Source organism: Dromaius novaehollandiae, chromosome 13 (genome assembly GCF_036370855.1).
Source record: "Dromaius novaehollandiae isolate bDroNov1 chromosome 13, bDroNov1.hap1, whole genome shotgun sequence".
Lineage (NCBI taxonomy): Eukaryota > Metazoa > Chordata > Aves > Casuariiformes > Dromaiidae > Dromaius > Dromaius novaehollandiae.
This window is the reverse complement of record NC_088110.1, coordinates 1,100,051-1,114,836: the sequence shown is the minus strand read 5'-3', so window position 1 is coordinate 1,114,836 and position 14,786 is coordinate 1,100,051. Positions and strand designations below refer to the sequence as shown.

Genomic DNA, 14,786 nt, shown 5'->3' with positions numbered 1-14,786 from the left:
CTGTGGACACAAGCCCACGAGGTCTGGCAGCATTGCTACCTCCAGCCATAGGAACCTCATCCCTGTAGCAAAGCAAGGATAGCCCATGGGATGCAGAGCACCGGGTTCCTAGGCACAGGCTGTGACTCAGGCTGCAGGTGGTCCCTGCCATCCCCCTTCCTGACCTCTCCAAACATTACACTGCCTAATGGCCAGTGGCTTGAGAGGAACTGGAGACAGCAAGGAAAACCTCTCCACTGCCTATGACTCACCAGGCTCCTGGGAGGGAGGGGCAAGCCTGTGCCAGAGCTTGTCAGCTCACCTCAGTGGGGCAGAGCCATGGCCCCAGCCAGCAATCTGCCCCTCATGCTCTGTGTGCCTGTGAGGGTGAAGTCTGGGTGAGGAGAGTCTGCAGCATTCACACTCATGGTTTGGAAATGGGGGACTCCTGTGCAGAGAAGCACAAGGCCTCAAACCTCTGCTACAGCTGGTGCTGCCCAGCAAGCTCCATCCCTCCTGTGGAGAGGTATGACCCCAGAGGGGCCCAGGACCAGAGGGAGAGCAACGCTTCAGCCACACCTCGAGATTAGCCAGGAGATGTGGTAGCCTGTGGAAGAAGCAGCAGTGGAGAACTCAGGGCTTTCCTCCCCTATAATACAGGTAGCTCTGTGCACCTGAGACTTGGCCTGGTTTTGAAGGAGCCCCCAGCTCCTTTTCCCAAGATCCTCCTCAGGCAAAAGCTCTTCCCAGAAGATGCAGGCAGGGGCAGAGTCCTCCAGCTTTCTGAAGCTGGGAAAATCAAGTACTGCCCCCAAATCCTTTTCTTTGGGGGTGCTACCACCTCCTGGGCAAATTCATGCAGTCCAGGGCTGCACAACTCATGCAGAAGCCATATCTGCTGCAGAAGGTCAGTTATTAAGGTAGATGATCAGCTTCTCCATTGGCAGAAGATGCCATTCCCACGCTGTACTTCCCAATAGGACTGAATTTCCTCCAATGAAGGGTACTGCACCCAGTTTTGGCTCTGATACTGGAATGGCTGGCTGCCTGAAACTGCAAAACTGGAGTGTGGTGCTAACAGGCCTCTCATTCCAGGCCCAAAGCCCCTCTCAAGGACCTTGCGTCTAGTACAAAGTCCCCCCAAGAAGTCTGCAGCAAAGAGGCTGTGCCTGTGGCAGGCTTTGGGTGGAGGCATGGAGAAATCAGGCTGAGCCATATGCACTCAGCAGCCATGGAAGATAAGAGGGCTCTGTGCTAGTTAAATAGCCCCTGGGGCCTTCCTTGTGGTCAGAGCAGCCCATGGTAAGGCAAATAGACTGCTATAATGTCAGGTTATTTTTTGCAGGGGGCAGCTTCAGGCCAGGGCAGAGACAGCCTTGGCAGGGACACTGCAGCTGGGAGAAGGCACAGGTACTATTGGTTGCACTATGTTTATTAGTAACTCGGACACAGGGATCACAGACTGTCCCACATGCCCGGGGTGGGGTGGGGCCATCCCAGGCAGCTCACTTGAAGGTCACAGAGGGCTGAGCAGGTGATTCAGTACACCTGGAGTCCCCTAGCACTGCGTGGTCTCTTGCAGGGGCAGGCAGCGTGTGCTGTGCTGCCTCTCACCAAGGAATAACTTTGCCTTCCCAGTTGAGCAGGCTCCCGCTGTGCTTCTCAGACAGAATCGGCAGTACAGAGAGCAGCCCCCGCACGCTTGTGTCCACTGTGAGGTCAGCCTGCAACGATCCAGCAAAGGGCATGGGTGAGGAGGCGGATTGAGATGCCATAGCCATCGCTGGCCATCCACCAGCATGCACTCAGCTTGTGCACATCCACAGCAAAGCTCCTTCTGCCCAGACTCAGTGTGAGGGCCAGAGGAGGTGCGATGGGTCAGTCATGTGAGTGGACAGCAGGTACCACATACTCATTGGCAGGTCGGATGGGTGTGGCTTGGGCTAGGAAGCCAACTGCAGGCTTCGTGAGCAGGGACGGTAGCCAGACACATTGGCTTAGCCAAGCAGGCCATGTAAAACATCCTGCTGCAAATGTGATGCTACACAGGTTTCTTAAACCTCCAGGGCTGCAGGGACAGCCCTCCCCAAAACAGGGATCCTGCAGTGTGAACAGGACAACTGGAGACCTCCTGGGCCTGCAGCTTTCTGAGGAATGGGGTAGGAAAGTGCTGCTCTGTTCACCCCTGCTCCCTTGAATTCAGGTTCTCTGCTCCTCTCTGGGCCTGTCCAAAACCTTTACCCTCCTGAACAGGCCTCCTACTAGCCCTGGATATGCTACCCTGGCATAGGACATGTGCTCATGCTATTTCCCAGAATGCCCTTGCAGTGAAGTATTTCTCAGTCAGCACATACAGGCTCTGCTGGGGGCCAGCACAGACCCAGGCAACTTGTGGCCTAGCAGGCAGCTCCTTCTTACATGCATTCCTCTTCCCGAGAGCTGTCTTGGCCACCTGAGGCACCTCAACCATGAGTGTGAGTTTGCTGGGCTGGATCCCGTACGTGAGGCCCTCGCCCCCTGCCCAGCCAGAACCCACCTCCTGTGTGCCCATGTCGGTTTTCACCCAGCCAGGATGAAGTGCCACACAGAGGATTCCGGTCTCCCCATAGGTCAGAGCCTGGCACTTGGTGAGCATGTTGAGGGCAGCCTGGAAGAGGAAGGGAGCATAAGCAGCAGGCAGCGCTTAGCAGTAGAAAGTGCCACACACCAGACTCCACTCCAATGTCTGCCTCAAGGCGAAGGAGAAAAAACATCGCCAGGTTTCCAGGAGACAACACAGAACATGTGTCTTCCTTCGGTGAGTGCTGGCCAGGCAGGGGCCGGGCATGGAGATGCCCAGAGAGCTCAGGCTGCAATTGGTACAGTTAAGCCCCTCCATCTTGCAAGCTCAGGTGCCACCCTGAGACCAGGCCTAGCAAGGGGTAGCTCTTGCTCCTGCTGAGCTCATGAGGGCAGGCAGGGCCCTGGTCTCCATACCTTGCTGCAGCGGTAGGAGATGACAGGCTTGAAGAAGGACTCAGAAGTTTTCTGGATGGACCCCATAACGGTGGAGATGTTGACAATGGCTGCCTTGCTGCAACTCAGTCCCTTGTCCATGCTCTCCTGGGCAGCTTTCTTCAGCAGGGGAAGGAATGCCTGGGGAGAAGCACCATCATGGGGTGCCTATGCCTTGAGACAGCCCCACTTCTGGCAACTGCAGCCTAGCCTCTGCAGCAGGGAGGATGAAGAGGAACAGTGGGAGCCCAGGTGTTTTGCTGCAGTGACCCTGCCCTCTCCCTCCCAGGGCCCTTTGCAAAGTAATCTGGGATCTCTGTCATGACCACAGCAAAGAGGTGTGTGGCCAAAGACATAGAAACGGAGGCCAGGCCCAGACTCCCTGCCAAATGGCTCTAATACCAAGGGGAAGTTCCTGCACCAAGGAAGCTGCTGCCAGGGTGAAGCACAAACCTGCAGTTTAGCTCCCTGCCTTGGCTTTGACTTCAGCACAGAGAAGTGGTGCCTAATACTCCGGCTCCGCAGTGCCAGAGAAACAAGGGCAGTTTGTCCTGCAGGGTCTGTGCTGCCTCCCCCCAAGCCTCAACCAGCTGCATGCTCCCCCAGAGACTTGCAGGCAGCCATGCCCTCTGTATCTCAGGCTGCAGACCCACCTATGCTCAGCTGGGCCAAATTCCCCCTCTGTGATGACTTCTGTCCCCAGGGTTACCTGGGCCATCAGCAGTGGCCCCACTGCGTTGGTCTTGTATGTCCTTATCATCTCTTCAGAGTCCACTGTCTCCAGTGTCACTGGGGCATAAACGCCAGCGTTGTTTATCAGCAGATTCAGGCCTGCGCCATTCAGCTTCCCTTCCACGACCTTCACTGCATCAGTAATGGCTGAGGGATCTGCAACATCTGCAGAGGCAGAGGACAGGGTTTGAGAGCCATGGCTGACCTGATATCCTCCAGACAGAGGTGTCTCCATTTCCTTGCAGAGCCAGAGCAGCTTTGGGGCTGACTGGGGACCAACAATGCTCAGTGATGGATGCTCCTGTGGAAATCTCAGACTGGAGTTTTTTGGGCAGGGGGAGCAGCCTGGCCCTGACCCAAGTTGTGGTGGATGGCCAGACCATGGCACATTCAGACTGCCCTGGGTGTGCTGCACAGGCTGCAATCTTAAAGCAGTGCCCGTCCTACAGCAACACTGCTCTCCTGGGAGAGCCGTTCACAGAGGCCAAGGATGCTAACTGGCTTGTCCAGTGCTGGTTGGACCCTTACATACAGGGCAGGGCTCCGAACTGGGCTTCTAGTGCAGAGGAATGAACCCCCAGAACAGCCCACTCTCACATACGTGGTAGCACAACCTGACAAAAGGGGCTGCTCCTGGCACCACTTGCAGCTGACTGTCAACAGGTCCATCTCGACTGGGCTTAGCAGGAGTGCTCGAGAAAAAGGCCGGGCTGTGGTTAGCACCACCCCTGCCAGGGGAACGTCTGATTTTTGAATGGTAGGCATCTCTGTAACCTCTGCATCCAGGGTCCACCCAAGGGATCCAGCAGAAGACGCTGAACAACAGCTCTGCGTCCGGACCTTTGTGGTTTCCCATCCGTGGACACCAGATGGTGCTGTGCAACCAGCTCAGAACATCCTGAAACCCACAGGTTCCAACAGGTCCTACGGCTGTCTCCTCCGCCCCACAGAATGAGGTCAGGGTGCCCCACTACCATCAGCCCAAGGGCTCCCCACGGGGTATCCCACAGGGCAAAGCCACCCTTGAGACAGCCTTGTGGTGGCACAGTGCTGCTGTGCCTTCCTCGCCGTGTCAGGATAGGCACCAGCAGCCCTGGCCTCCCATCAGTGGACAAAGTCCCTCCTTAAGCAGTTCTGAAGAGCCGTGAGGCAGAGAGGAAGGTGGAACAGTCCCCACATGGGCTGTGTCGGGTCCTACTGCAGGATTGTTCTGCACAACCCTATAGCCCTGTGCAGGCTCTGGGACAGCCAAGCAGCTTTTCAAGGGAGCTGCCTTCCTCCCAGAGCCCTCCAAGTCTCGCAGGCATATCTGGGACTTGGGGTTGACATGGCTCAGCTGCATCAAGGTGCAAGGAAGCAACAACTCTGCTAGCAGAGTTGGAGGTGCCCAGGACTGGTATCAAGTGCCTCCCAGTCCTGTGGCCACAGGACAAGGGGGCTCCAAGGAGCAGGATACTGGGCGCAGGGACATGGAGGGGCTGAGGTAGGTCCAGAGGAACTGGGCTTTTGGCAATGGCCCTTGAAGCCTAAGTGTTGGGCAGCTCTTAAGAACTGGAGCCCAATATAGAGCCTGCAGGTGGGGAGGGAGGGAAGGGAGAAATGGGGCCTCTGTGGCTAGCAGTGATGCATCCACTCAGAGGCAGAGTGCACCTACCCAGCTTCACAAGAACCAGGTTTGGGTGCCTGGATGCCAGATCTCTCAGCTCCTACAAAAAGAAACATGGAAACAATCAGGACACCAGTAATCATCCACCCTAAGGGGAACATCTTCCAGAGGGCCTTCCATCTTCCCCACGCCAGAGGGAGGAGATTAGTCAATACTTGTGAATGGCTGCACATGGGGCCTGTCTAGGTGCTCAGGTATTCCCTAGGCTCCACAAGGCAACAGCCATATACAGAGCAAAATGCAGTCACAACTGCAAGGTGCTATGGCTACTCTTTCGAAGGCTGCTTGGATCTACATGCACAACACAGCCAGATCCACAGCAAAGGATGGGCATAAATTATTAAGGACCAGCTTATCCAGGAAATGATGCAAAACAACTGGGAATAAGGCCAGAAGAGTCTCCCAGAGGCTGCTGGAAGTGTTACAGGTCTGGGAATGATCAGGAGTGCATTCCTGCCATTCCTGATGATGTGCTGCTGCAGGTGACTAGCCCCTGTACTGCCTTGTCCTTGGCTTTCCTATCTGTTCGACATTTCTCACCACAAGGATCATAGTCACCTCTAGCAACTCACTGGCCCTGCATTTTCATCCAGGTATTTTTAGCTAAAGAGCAGGGGGTTGTGCGGACCCATGCTTGTTCCAATCTCCCAAAGGCCCCGCTGAACAGCCAGGCCTGGCTGATGAAAGTGAAGGCAGCAAAACACAGCTTTGGGGCCTGCACCTAAAGCACCTTCACACACATGCCACAGACAGACCTGCATGAAGATGGCGAGGAGACAAGAACTACACAGACAGCAACACCTGCTTCCCCCCTACAAAGACCTGGAGATTTGCCCCTTCTTTTTCTCGTAATTGGCTTAAAACAGCGTATTTTTTCATATAACAGACACAGTTTGTCTGTGAAAACCTTGAGAAAACCTGTGAAAATATGTTTAAAACAAATAGGGAGCTGCAGGACTGGGCAAGATCTCCACACACCTTTTCTTGGACCAAGTATGGTTTGTGTGCTCCTAGGTCATCAGCCCCTGAGTTTTGCCACGTTCAGCTGCACTGACCAAAGAGGGTAGGAACACTGTCCTAAGTGCCTTGTCAGACTTAAAAGGCTTGAAGGTTGGGGAAGTCTTATCAGGATCCAAATAGCACAATCCCAGGACCCACTCTTCTCTGGACACTACATCTTGCCCACTCAAGTGAAATGAAGCGCTTTGCCAATTTTTAGTGATTGCTTTTGCCCAAAGGTAAAGGGTTCAGAAGCCCTTTTCAAAAAGGATAAAACCCAAAATGAAACTTTCAGCTTTGCAGTTCTTAACAGCTCTTTGCTTTCTTCCACTACAGCAGGTTTTAAATGACTGAAATCAAACCACCACATTTAGCCTGGCCAAAATGATTATCTTTTACAACTATTTAAAAATCTCTAACAGACAAACCCACAGAGAATGCAAGAGAGGAAATGCAAATCAGTGACATCTCATGAGCTGCTGCAATCCCTTAGGCTTGTCCTACCAGTGTGGAGTGGGAGAGTCACTCGTCTTGGTGGTGGTTTGAGCTCAGTTGTCCCCTGGGGCTCTGTGCTTCATCTTCAGGCTCTGCATTCCCACATTCCCTCTGGGCTCAGAAGTGATGCAGTGGCCAATAGGCATTTTTCCTCTCATGAAGTGTTTTGTCCAGCTGCTGGCCTCAAGAACCTCACAGCTCCCTGGGGTAAGCCTAGCCCCACTCATCCCTCCAACATCTGATCTAATCATAAAGGCGCAGGAGGAGTGAGTGTGGCTCTGACCTGGCGGAGGGTCACCCCACTCTCTGTCCGCCATGGTCACTGACTTCAGTAACACCTTGAAAATGCTGCCCTCACCCTGCCTCAGCTGGACAAGGCTTAAAGAAGCATCCTGTGCCTGAGACCAATGCACAGTGACCCTCTGTGAGAAATCAAGTCCTTCGATCTCATCAGTAACTGCCCAAGCCTGGCATGTGTGTGGGGAGAACAGGGCAAAAATGAGGGATCTGAGCTAGCTTACACCCATCCAGTTTGGGCACCAGCAGCAGCAGGAGTTCTGCGCCTCCATGCTGGCAGCAGGGTTTCTTAGTCTCACTGCACCGTGATTACTCACAAGTCAGAACAGCAGAGGCAGCAAGCATGAGAAGAGCACACCACCTCAAGGACTCTGCAAGATGTGTTTCCTGTATGCTCTGTGCTGGCCCCTGCACCTGGCCAAGCTGTTAGAAGATGCAGCAAAAAATCAGCCAAAGCTTGCCCTTGTCAGAGCAGTTGTCTCTCTTCTGATATTTTAGTGGGTCTGAGTAAGTGCAAGAAGAACAAAGCTGGCCTTGGTGGAAGTAAAGGAAACTGGAAGTATCATGGTGCTTTGTTCCCGTGATTTCTTGATGAAACAATATGTGTGTGTCTTTCATATTTCAGTGAGGTGGAAAGCAGGGGAGAGAAGGTCCCATGGCTGCTTTCAGACTCCATGGGCTGTCAGCTCATCAACTGCCAGATTTTGTGGAGATCAGTAACATACAGCAGAACTGGCAAGAGCAGCATCACTGTAACTCATACGAGACTGGACAGCCGCAGCAGCCACAGAGTCAGACCCTACCTTGCACAAGCTGAAACAATGGCCATGATATGTGGGGAAAGGAGGAGGGCTGCTTGCAGCACTGCCAAATAGGCCAGTGGGGGAGCTCAAGAGCAGTATGGGTTCTCTCTTCTCTCACCTCTGCCAGTTGCATAAGAGACTTTCAAAGGGACTTCAATACTAAACATGCACCACAGGCAGCACTCAGTGCAAGCATGAAAGGCATGAGATTCCTATCTAACTCAGATTATGATTTTTTTGGTTGAAGTTATCTGAGCACATAACTAATTGCAACTGCCTGTGCCCAGAGATACTGCCAACATAGTCAGAAGTCACTGCATGGCCGGATCCAGCCAGTGACCGCAGAGCATGGGGCTCCATAAGGCAGAGTTGTGTGCACCTCCAGGCTGCCTGACAGCACAGCTCCTGGTCACCTCCCCCCTGCCTGCTCCCATGAGGAGATACAGCACCCAGTCTAGCTCCAAGGGCAGCGCAGCACCCTGGGCAGTGCCCGACCCTGAGGCCGGAGCACCCCCGACGCGTGGCTCGCCAAGCCCAGCCTGCAGCTGGGGTCTGACTTGCACCCCAGTCTGACCCCCGGGCAAGTCTGACCTGCAGTCAGGGTATAACCTGCAGCAGGGGTCTGACCGCAGCCAAGCTTGGCCCCGGGCTGGGGTCCGACCCGCAGCTGAGCCTGTCCCACAGCCAGGCCTGTCCTGCAGCCGGGCCAGGCTGGACGGCGCTGGAAGCGGCTGCGTGCCCGCATGCGGAGCTGCCGCGGCCCGGCTGCGTGGCCCAGGCCCAGCCCCGGGGCTGCCGTGCTCTGCCCGCCCCGGGGCGGCCGGCCTGGCCGCGGCCCGGCGGCCGAGGCGGAGCGTGTTGCAGCCGCGGCGCCGCGCACTGACCTGGGCCCGCGGCCCCTCGGGGTCCCGGCACGTCGCGAAGATCCAGGCGGGGGGCCGAGACCCGCCCAGCAGCTGCTTCACCAGCTCCAGCCCGATGCCGCGGTTGGAGCCGGTGAGCAGCACGGCGCGAGCTCGCAGCGCCGCCATGCCCGCCCTCGCCCTGCGGCCCCCGGAGCCCGGCCCGGCCTCTCGGGGCCGCCCCGTGCCGTCGCCGGGGGCCGGGCCCGCCCCGCCCCGCAGCCGCAGCTGGGCCTGGGGGGCTGGGGGAGCGCGGCCCTGCACTTCGGGCCCTGCGGGGCGGCGAGGGGAGGCCCCGCGGTGTTTCCCTGGGCAGAGCCGCAAGGGGAAGGTGCTGCTGCCCCGGCGGGGCCCTGGGTGGTGGTGGCGTGGGGAGGTTTCCCCGGGAGGGTTTGTGCCAGCGGCCCCAAAGCCCTGGTCCCCCCGAGAACGCCTGCGCCCTCCTGTGCCCCGTGGCTGGACATGCCAGGCTGAGGTCTCTGCCCTGCCTCCAGCCGGGCTGACTTGGGCCAGGGTCGGGGGAGGGTGTACGTGTGATGATTTTTCTCACTTAAGATTCAGCCCAACAGCATCAACAGCTCTTCAGAGAAGCTGGGTTTGAAAGGTCACCTGAGGAGGCCCTGAGCACAGCTTCAGGGCACAGGCACACACCCCGGGGCTGAGCCCAGTGTTGGCCCAAGTCCGGCCCGCAACCCCTGCCACCCTATGCACTGCCTCTTCCCAGTGGGTCTGGGGTCCTGGTGCTGCTCAGGCCTCCCTGCTTTTACTTACTCTGAAATAGCAGCCCCAAAGGTGGCCTGGGCTCCCCACCGGGAGGAGTAGTGGTTTATTCGGGCATTTTCAAAGGGCCAGAATTTTCTAGAGCTGTCGCAGCAGGTTAGAGGGGGATCTTCCTGTGGATAGGATGGAGGGGAGAAGGAGGGAGTTTCCAACATCTCTGAGAAGCTAGGTTGTATCTCCAGCACCTTTGGCATAGAGATGTGATACATCCACGCTCCTGAGAAGGTAAAAAATCCCAATATTGACTCAGGGGTTTACAATTTGTCAGGAAGGTACCCAGTATTTCACAGCTCTTATGGCCCCCCACAGAAATAAGCCTGATTTTGCCCTCCCCATGCTAATCAGATCATGCATCTATAAAGTGTGCTGCAGTGCAAGGACACAGGTGCTCTGGGAGACTTTCCCTGCTTCCTTTGCTGATGGGCATCAGGAATCTGGTTCAAAAACTGGATCAAAGGCATGGAAAGGAATAAAGCAAGAAAAAGGCTTGGTAGCACTAGGGTTGGGAGAAGAGCTGGAAAGGGAGAAATGAAGAGAGACTAAGCATCAATGTTGACTGGAGGACAGTGTGTGGAAGAGACCTACATGTTCTAACTCTGCTGTCCGCCTGGGTAGCTACTGATGTGGTGGAATTTCCTGTTTTGTTTTAGCTATTAGTTATTATATGGGAAACTACATGCACAAACAACATTAAAATCCCATCATGGTGATTGTACAATGAGAAGCTCAACAGTGAAGTAATCACTGAGCAACTCTCATATATATATATATATATAAACATTATTATTTATGTTGCTGATTTTCATTCTTACTTGACAAACACTAGACAAAACCCCTCATACCAATAAATAAACCAGCATATAAATAATGATATCATATCAATCTGGCAAAACTATCAAGTAGCTTGTGCTAACTTCACTCTGCTCCACTGCAGTTCAGTGACATTGCTGTGCCTCTGCTCCCCAGTTTACCTTACGATATAAAAATGCTTTGAGAACCCTTTGGTTTTAAACAGCTACACAGAAATTGGAGTTTACTAAAAATAAATCTTTGATTGTGCCAATAAATACTGCAAAGCAGAAACCTTCATTATAACATAGTTTTTAATCAAGGTCCCATTCTCCTTTTCCTGTGTCATTATGTTCTCAGGCCATGAATTAGGTGACTTGTCACCAGGAGTCCTTCTCCATCTGTTGCAAGGACTGGAAGATGTTTAGGAAATTAGGAGGAGTGCATACAAAGAAACAGTCTTGATGAACTACACTGAGAAATAGGTTTTTAGCCTATTATGCAGAGATCCTGTGTGTGGTGAGCACATCACATTAACCAACTCTTTGTAGATACTGGCTTCAAAGAGCCCTGGAAACAGGGATCACCTGTGATCTGCTGTGTAGCAATGGTTAGCATGACCTCAGCTGAGCCACAGCTGAGGTCAGTAGGAACTCTGTTCTGAACATAGTTAATGCAAGCCGTGAAAAAAAGCATAGTCTAGGCATCTGAAACTGAATACTTCACAGATACTGCTTACCTCACTTTTATGCTTCAGTTCTTCATGTTCAAAATAGGGGATTATAAATTTTTTGCAAACCTCATTAGTTAAATGTTGTGAGGCTGCCTGAAGGTGATAGAGAGTGTTTAACTATAAACATGTTTTTTCAAAGCATTTTTGTCTGTAACTTCTACCCACTTTGAGGTCTGTGGCTTGAATATTTTATACAGATGGTAGTAACAGACCTGACTGTAGCTTTTTGCACACCAAAGCAGTGGGAAAAATAGGTAAGAATTCAAAAGAAAGGTTGTTATACAGAAAGTGATGGGAAGTGTACTAGAAGGATCTTTAAAGCTCACAGAGTTTCTCGTTTTGAAGCGGCAATAAGTACGGGACAGCAGTAATGCTATTAGTGTTACAACCTGGGTTACTGTCTGTGTTATGTATTTGATTCTTTGCTATGAAGGCACGTTTCTTGGTTCTTTTCAGCAAGTTTAATTAAAAAGACTGCAGGGGTACCCTTCCCCCCAGTCCCAAGTCTCCCAAACGCAAAGCAAATGTGGGATTTTCCCTTGCGCCTTTTTATGACCCACTTGAGTAGAGGAATTTTTCAGAATAGTCACAGAGTGTACAAGTGTTTTGAGCTAATTAAACATTTATATACTGTCAAACTTGTTGATTACTTGTTGCACTCACATTTTACAGTAGCTTAGAGAGATCCTGGGTCCTTTTCATAACATATTCCTGTTTCACGAAACATTTTCTTTAATCAGGGACATTTTCTTTAATCAGGGACCTCCCTGTTTTGGTAGGTGAGCTTCTTTCCACTTGCTAGCTAGTGAAAGCATTTTAATTTCTTATTCTTCAGGATATTGCTTTCTTGGTTGTTTTCCATTCATGGTTCCTCACTTCTTGCTAAGAGCTAGGCTATGTTGAAGCTGAATACTAAGCGTGTTGCTCTGGGACATTGGTCTTTTTGTGTCTGCCTAATGCCATGCACACAGTTTGGGCTGAATTCATCTTCCCCTCCACCACTTGTTCTATCTCTGCTGTCATGCTACCCTCAGCCCCCCTCTGATCTTGGTGACCGCTGGCTTCCTGTGAACACAGCTCTGCTATGTCTTTACAAACTCCTCACTGCCCACTGTGACAGCCGTTTCTCACTGCAGCCCCTGGTGTTGTCCATGTGACCTTTAGATTTAACATCCTGTCCCACTGCTGGAAGTGATGACCCTCAGAAACAGGAGATGAAGCTGAGCCATTCCCTACAAAGGAAGAAATCCTACTACAGGCTTCAGTTTTTTTTCCATGTCTTTCTTTGGTGTGTTCCTTAGTTAGTGCTTCAGTCAAATGTTTGGGTCCTGCTGTCTGAGAGGTTGGGCTCTCACCACTGACCAGCCAGTGGGGGCTGGTAAAACACTTTTACGAGGGAGGTCATACATTTTGGCTTTAGCAAAGAAGGGCTGGAAGGCGGGGGGAGGGGGTTCCCAGCATCATCATCAGGTGGTAAATGCTAACTGCTCTTGCTGGCCTTGCCTCGTTCTCTCATTACAACCCACTGATGTCCATCCAAGAAACTCACAAGCCAATCATTAAGCCATAAGTGTTTATAAGACAGGGGTGTATCTTTTTGTCACATAAGAGAGCCCATTCTCAGACATCCCTGTTAGTAAATATAATATTAGGGAAAAAAATCCTGCCTGGTTGTCCAGAGGTCCCCCTCAGGGCATCTTCCAGTTCCTCCCTGAGGGTAGTAGGAAAGAGGCCAGTGGTGGTCTGCTGTGTTCCCTTGGGCCCTGGTAGTGTGGGTCTGCCACCCTGGTTGGCTCCCAGTGCTGCCAGCACTACTTTTTGCTACCATCTGCAGGTGGCTGAGGCCTCTTGACTGCTCTTATGAGATGGATTTACCCCAGAAAAGTGCTTCTGAAGCCAGGTTGAGGCTCCTAGCTGACATTGGATCCAAATCCTGTGGCCCAAGTCAGGTTATGTGGAGAGTCTGAGCACTCTAAATCCTTTTCAGGGAAACATTTACTTAAAAAACTCACCACATAACTTTGCTGAGGTCTCTGCAGGGGTCTTCAAGGCTCTGCACTTGCAGCTGGCTCTCCTGTCATCCTTGATGCCAGCCAACCCTGGGCATTAGACCAGAGGTCAGATGTGTCCAACAGACTTCTCAAGCTATGCAGGGTTAAACATCAGCCAAGATCAGGCTAGAAGCATTGGTGACTGCCATATCACAGAGGAAAAATGTGCTCCACTCAGTGAAGTCAGACACTTTTTAGACAAAACCAGAAAGGGAGGAGAGACAAAATGAGTCAGAGAAGGACAAAAATGTCAGAGGAATACAAACGTGACAGGAGAACACGAGAATCGCGTGCTGGCTTGAAGAGAAGGGGGTCACTGCAATTTGCTAAACTTACTGGAGCAGCAAGTTTCCTCCATTTCTCATGGTCCAATCAGGTCATCTGATGGGTCCATTATTTCCAGATATAAAATCACCACCCAGCCCTAAGCTGGGTATTACATTGTGGACACACTGGTAAGGGCTGGGAGCGAGATGGGATCAAGCTTTTGGGTGTGGAGAAGACAAAAAAATCGCCATTGTGGTGTCCTAGCCAAGAGCAGCTTCTGCAGAGAGTGGTGCAGCATTGGGACTGACAGCCCTGCGCAGCATGGAAAGGTAAGAGTGAACAGGGTCTGTGCATGTGGGTATGTGGATCCTGTTGCCCTTGACCCCTGCAGTGTGGTCACTGATTGCAGCCATGCTTTTGAAAACCCAGTTCCGCATTCCAGTCTGCCAGCGGGAATGACTCACCGCTGCAGAGCTGTGAGCAGGCCTCCTGCGACTGGGATTCAGAGAAGCAGGCCACCATTTTCATCACTACTGTTGAAGAAATTCTCAATACATTTGGGTTAGGTCAGAACAGAACAGAGAGTTTATTTTACTATAGCTAGCACATGCAGGCAAAGGTGACAATAAGCCTCAGCTATATAGTCTCTGCCTACCAAACGGGAACAAAGCCTTTAATGTACTTTCTACCTTATTTGAGAAGCTTCTTAAATAATCAAAGGTCATAATCAAAAACCTTTCCTTTTATGGAATGCTATACATGCTTCCTGCCTCAAGGCTGGTTGGATCCAGTTTTAACAGGTAGTTCAGTGCTAGAACTGTTAAAACATGACAGCCCTCAGCCAAAATTGCCTTTTAAATCCCTAAACAGTATATAAACCTTAAAATGCATTACATAGTCTGTATATATACACAAACTGCCACAACTGCCCCCTTGGAGACTACCAGTCTTGCACCTAGAGTATGGTAGAAGAGCTGCAGATGCCTAGCTCAGGGCTCCTAAACAGGACCTCTCACTGCTTAGGCCGTGCTTTCCCTTCATCTGCTCTTGCCTGTAGGTTCCCTTATTCAACTGAAATGAGCATAAGTTTATCAATTTCTTCCTTTTCTTGTTCACGAGCTTCTAGCACAGCAAGGCAGATACCCTATACATCTTCAACCTTTTGCTGGCTTGATGGATGGTTCCAATTTAAGCAACGGTTACAAAAAGGTGACAGACAACACTTAAGAAGAAAATGTACAAAGCACAATACTACTATAACACAGACAATTATAAGAAATCCATATACAATCTTAATTC

At 52.0% G+C, this 14,786-nt stretch overlaps 1 protein-coding gene across 3 annotated transcripts; it reads right to left on the bottom strand.

Annotated features, from left to right (window-relative positions):
• Window positions 1-1,393: 1,393 nt before the first annotated feature.
• On the bottom strand, window positions 1,394-9,058 carry LOC112993588 (C-signal-like). Of its 3 annotated transcripts, XM_064519318.1 has the most exons (6): window positions 8,850-9,055; window positions 5,360-5,411; window positions 3,683-3,870; window positions 2,956-3,114; window positions 2,516-2,626; window positions 1,394-1,703 (listed from the first exon to the last, which is right to left on the bottom strand). In XM_064519318.1, the coding sequence occupies exons 1-6, from the start codon at window positions 8,994-8,996 to the stop codon at window positions 1,590-1,592; spliced, it is 771 nt and encodes a 256-aa protein (XP_064375388.1). In that variant the 5' UTR covers window positions 8,997-9,055; the 3' UTR covers window positions 1,394-1,589. The 3 variants fall into 3 exon arrangements, with proteins under 3 accessions (XP_064375388.1, XP_064375390.1, XP_064375389.1); XM_064519320.1 differs by lacking the exon at window positions 2,956-3,114 and having other exon boundaries at window positions 8,850-9,058; XM_064519319.1 differs by lacking the exon at window positions 2,516-2,626 and having other exon boundaries at window positions 8,850-9,056.
• Window positions 9,059-14,786: the final 5,728 nt, after the last annotated feature.

Bases quoted from the DNA above. Each gene is read 5' to 3' on its own strand.
- LOC112993588 (XM_064519318.1), bottom strand. From the start codon at position 8,996: ATGGCGGCGCTGCGAGCTCGCGCCGTGCTGCTCACCGGCTCCAACCGC. The intron at 5,412-8,849 runs GTCAGTGCGCGG...TTCTTTTTGTAG, and splicing joins CCGAGGGGCCGCGGGCCCAG to GAGCTGAGAGATCTGGCATC. The intron at 3,115-3,682 runs GTAACCCTGGGG...GCTTCTCCCCAG, and splicing joins GGCCACTGCTGATGGCCCAG to GCATTCCTTCCCCTGCTGAA.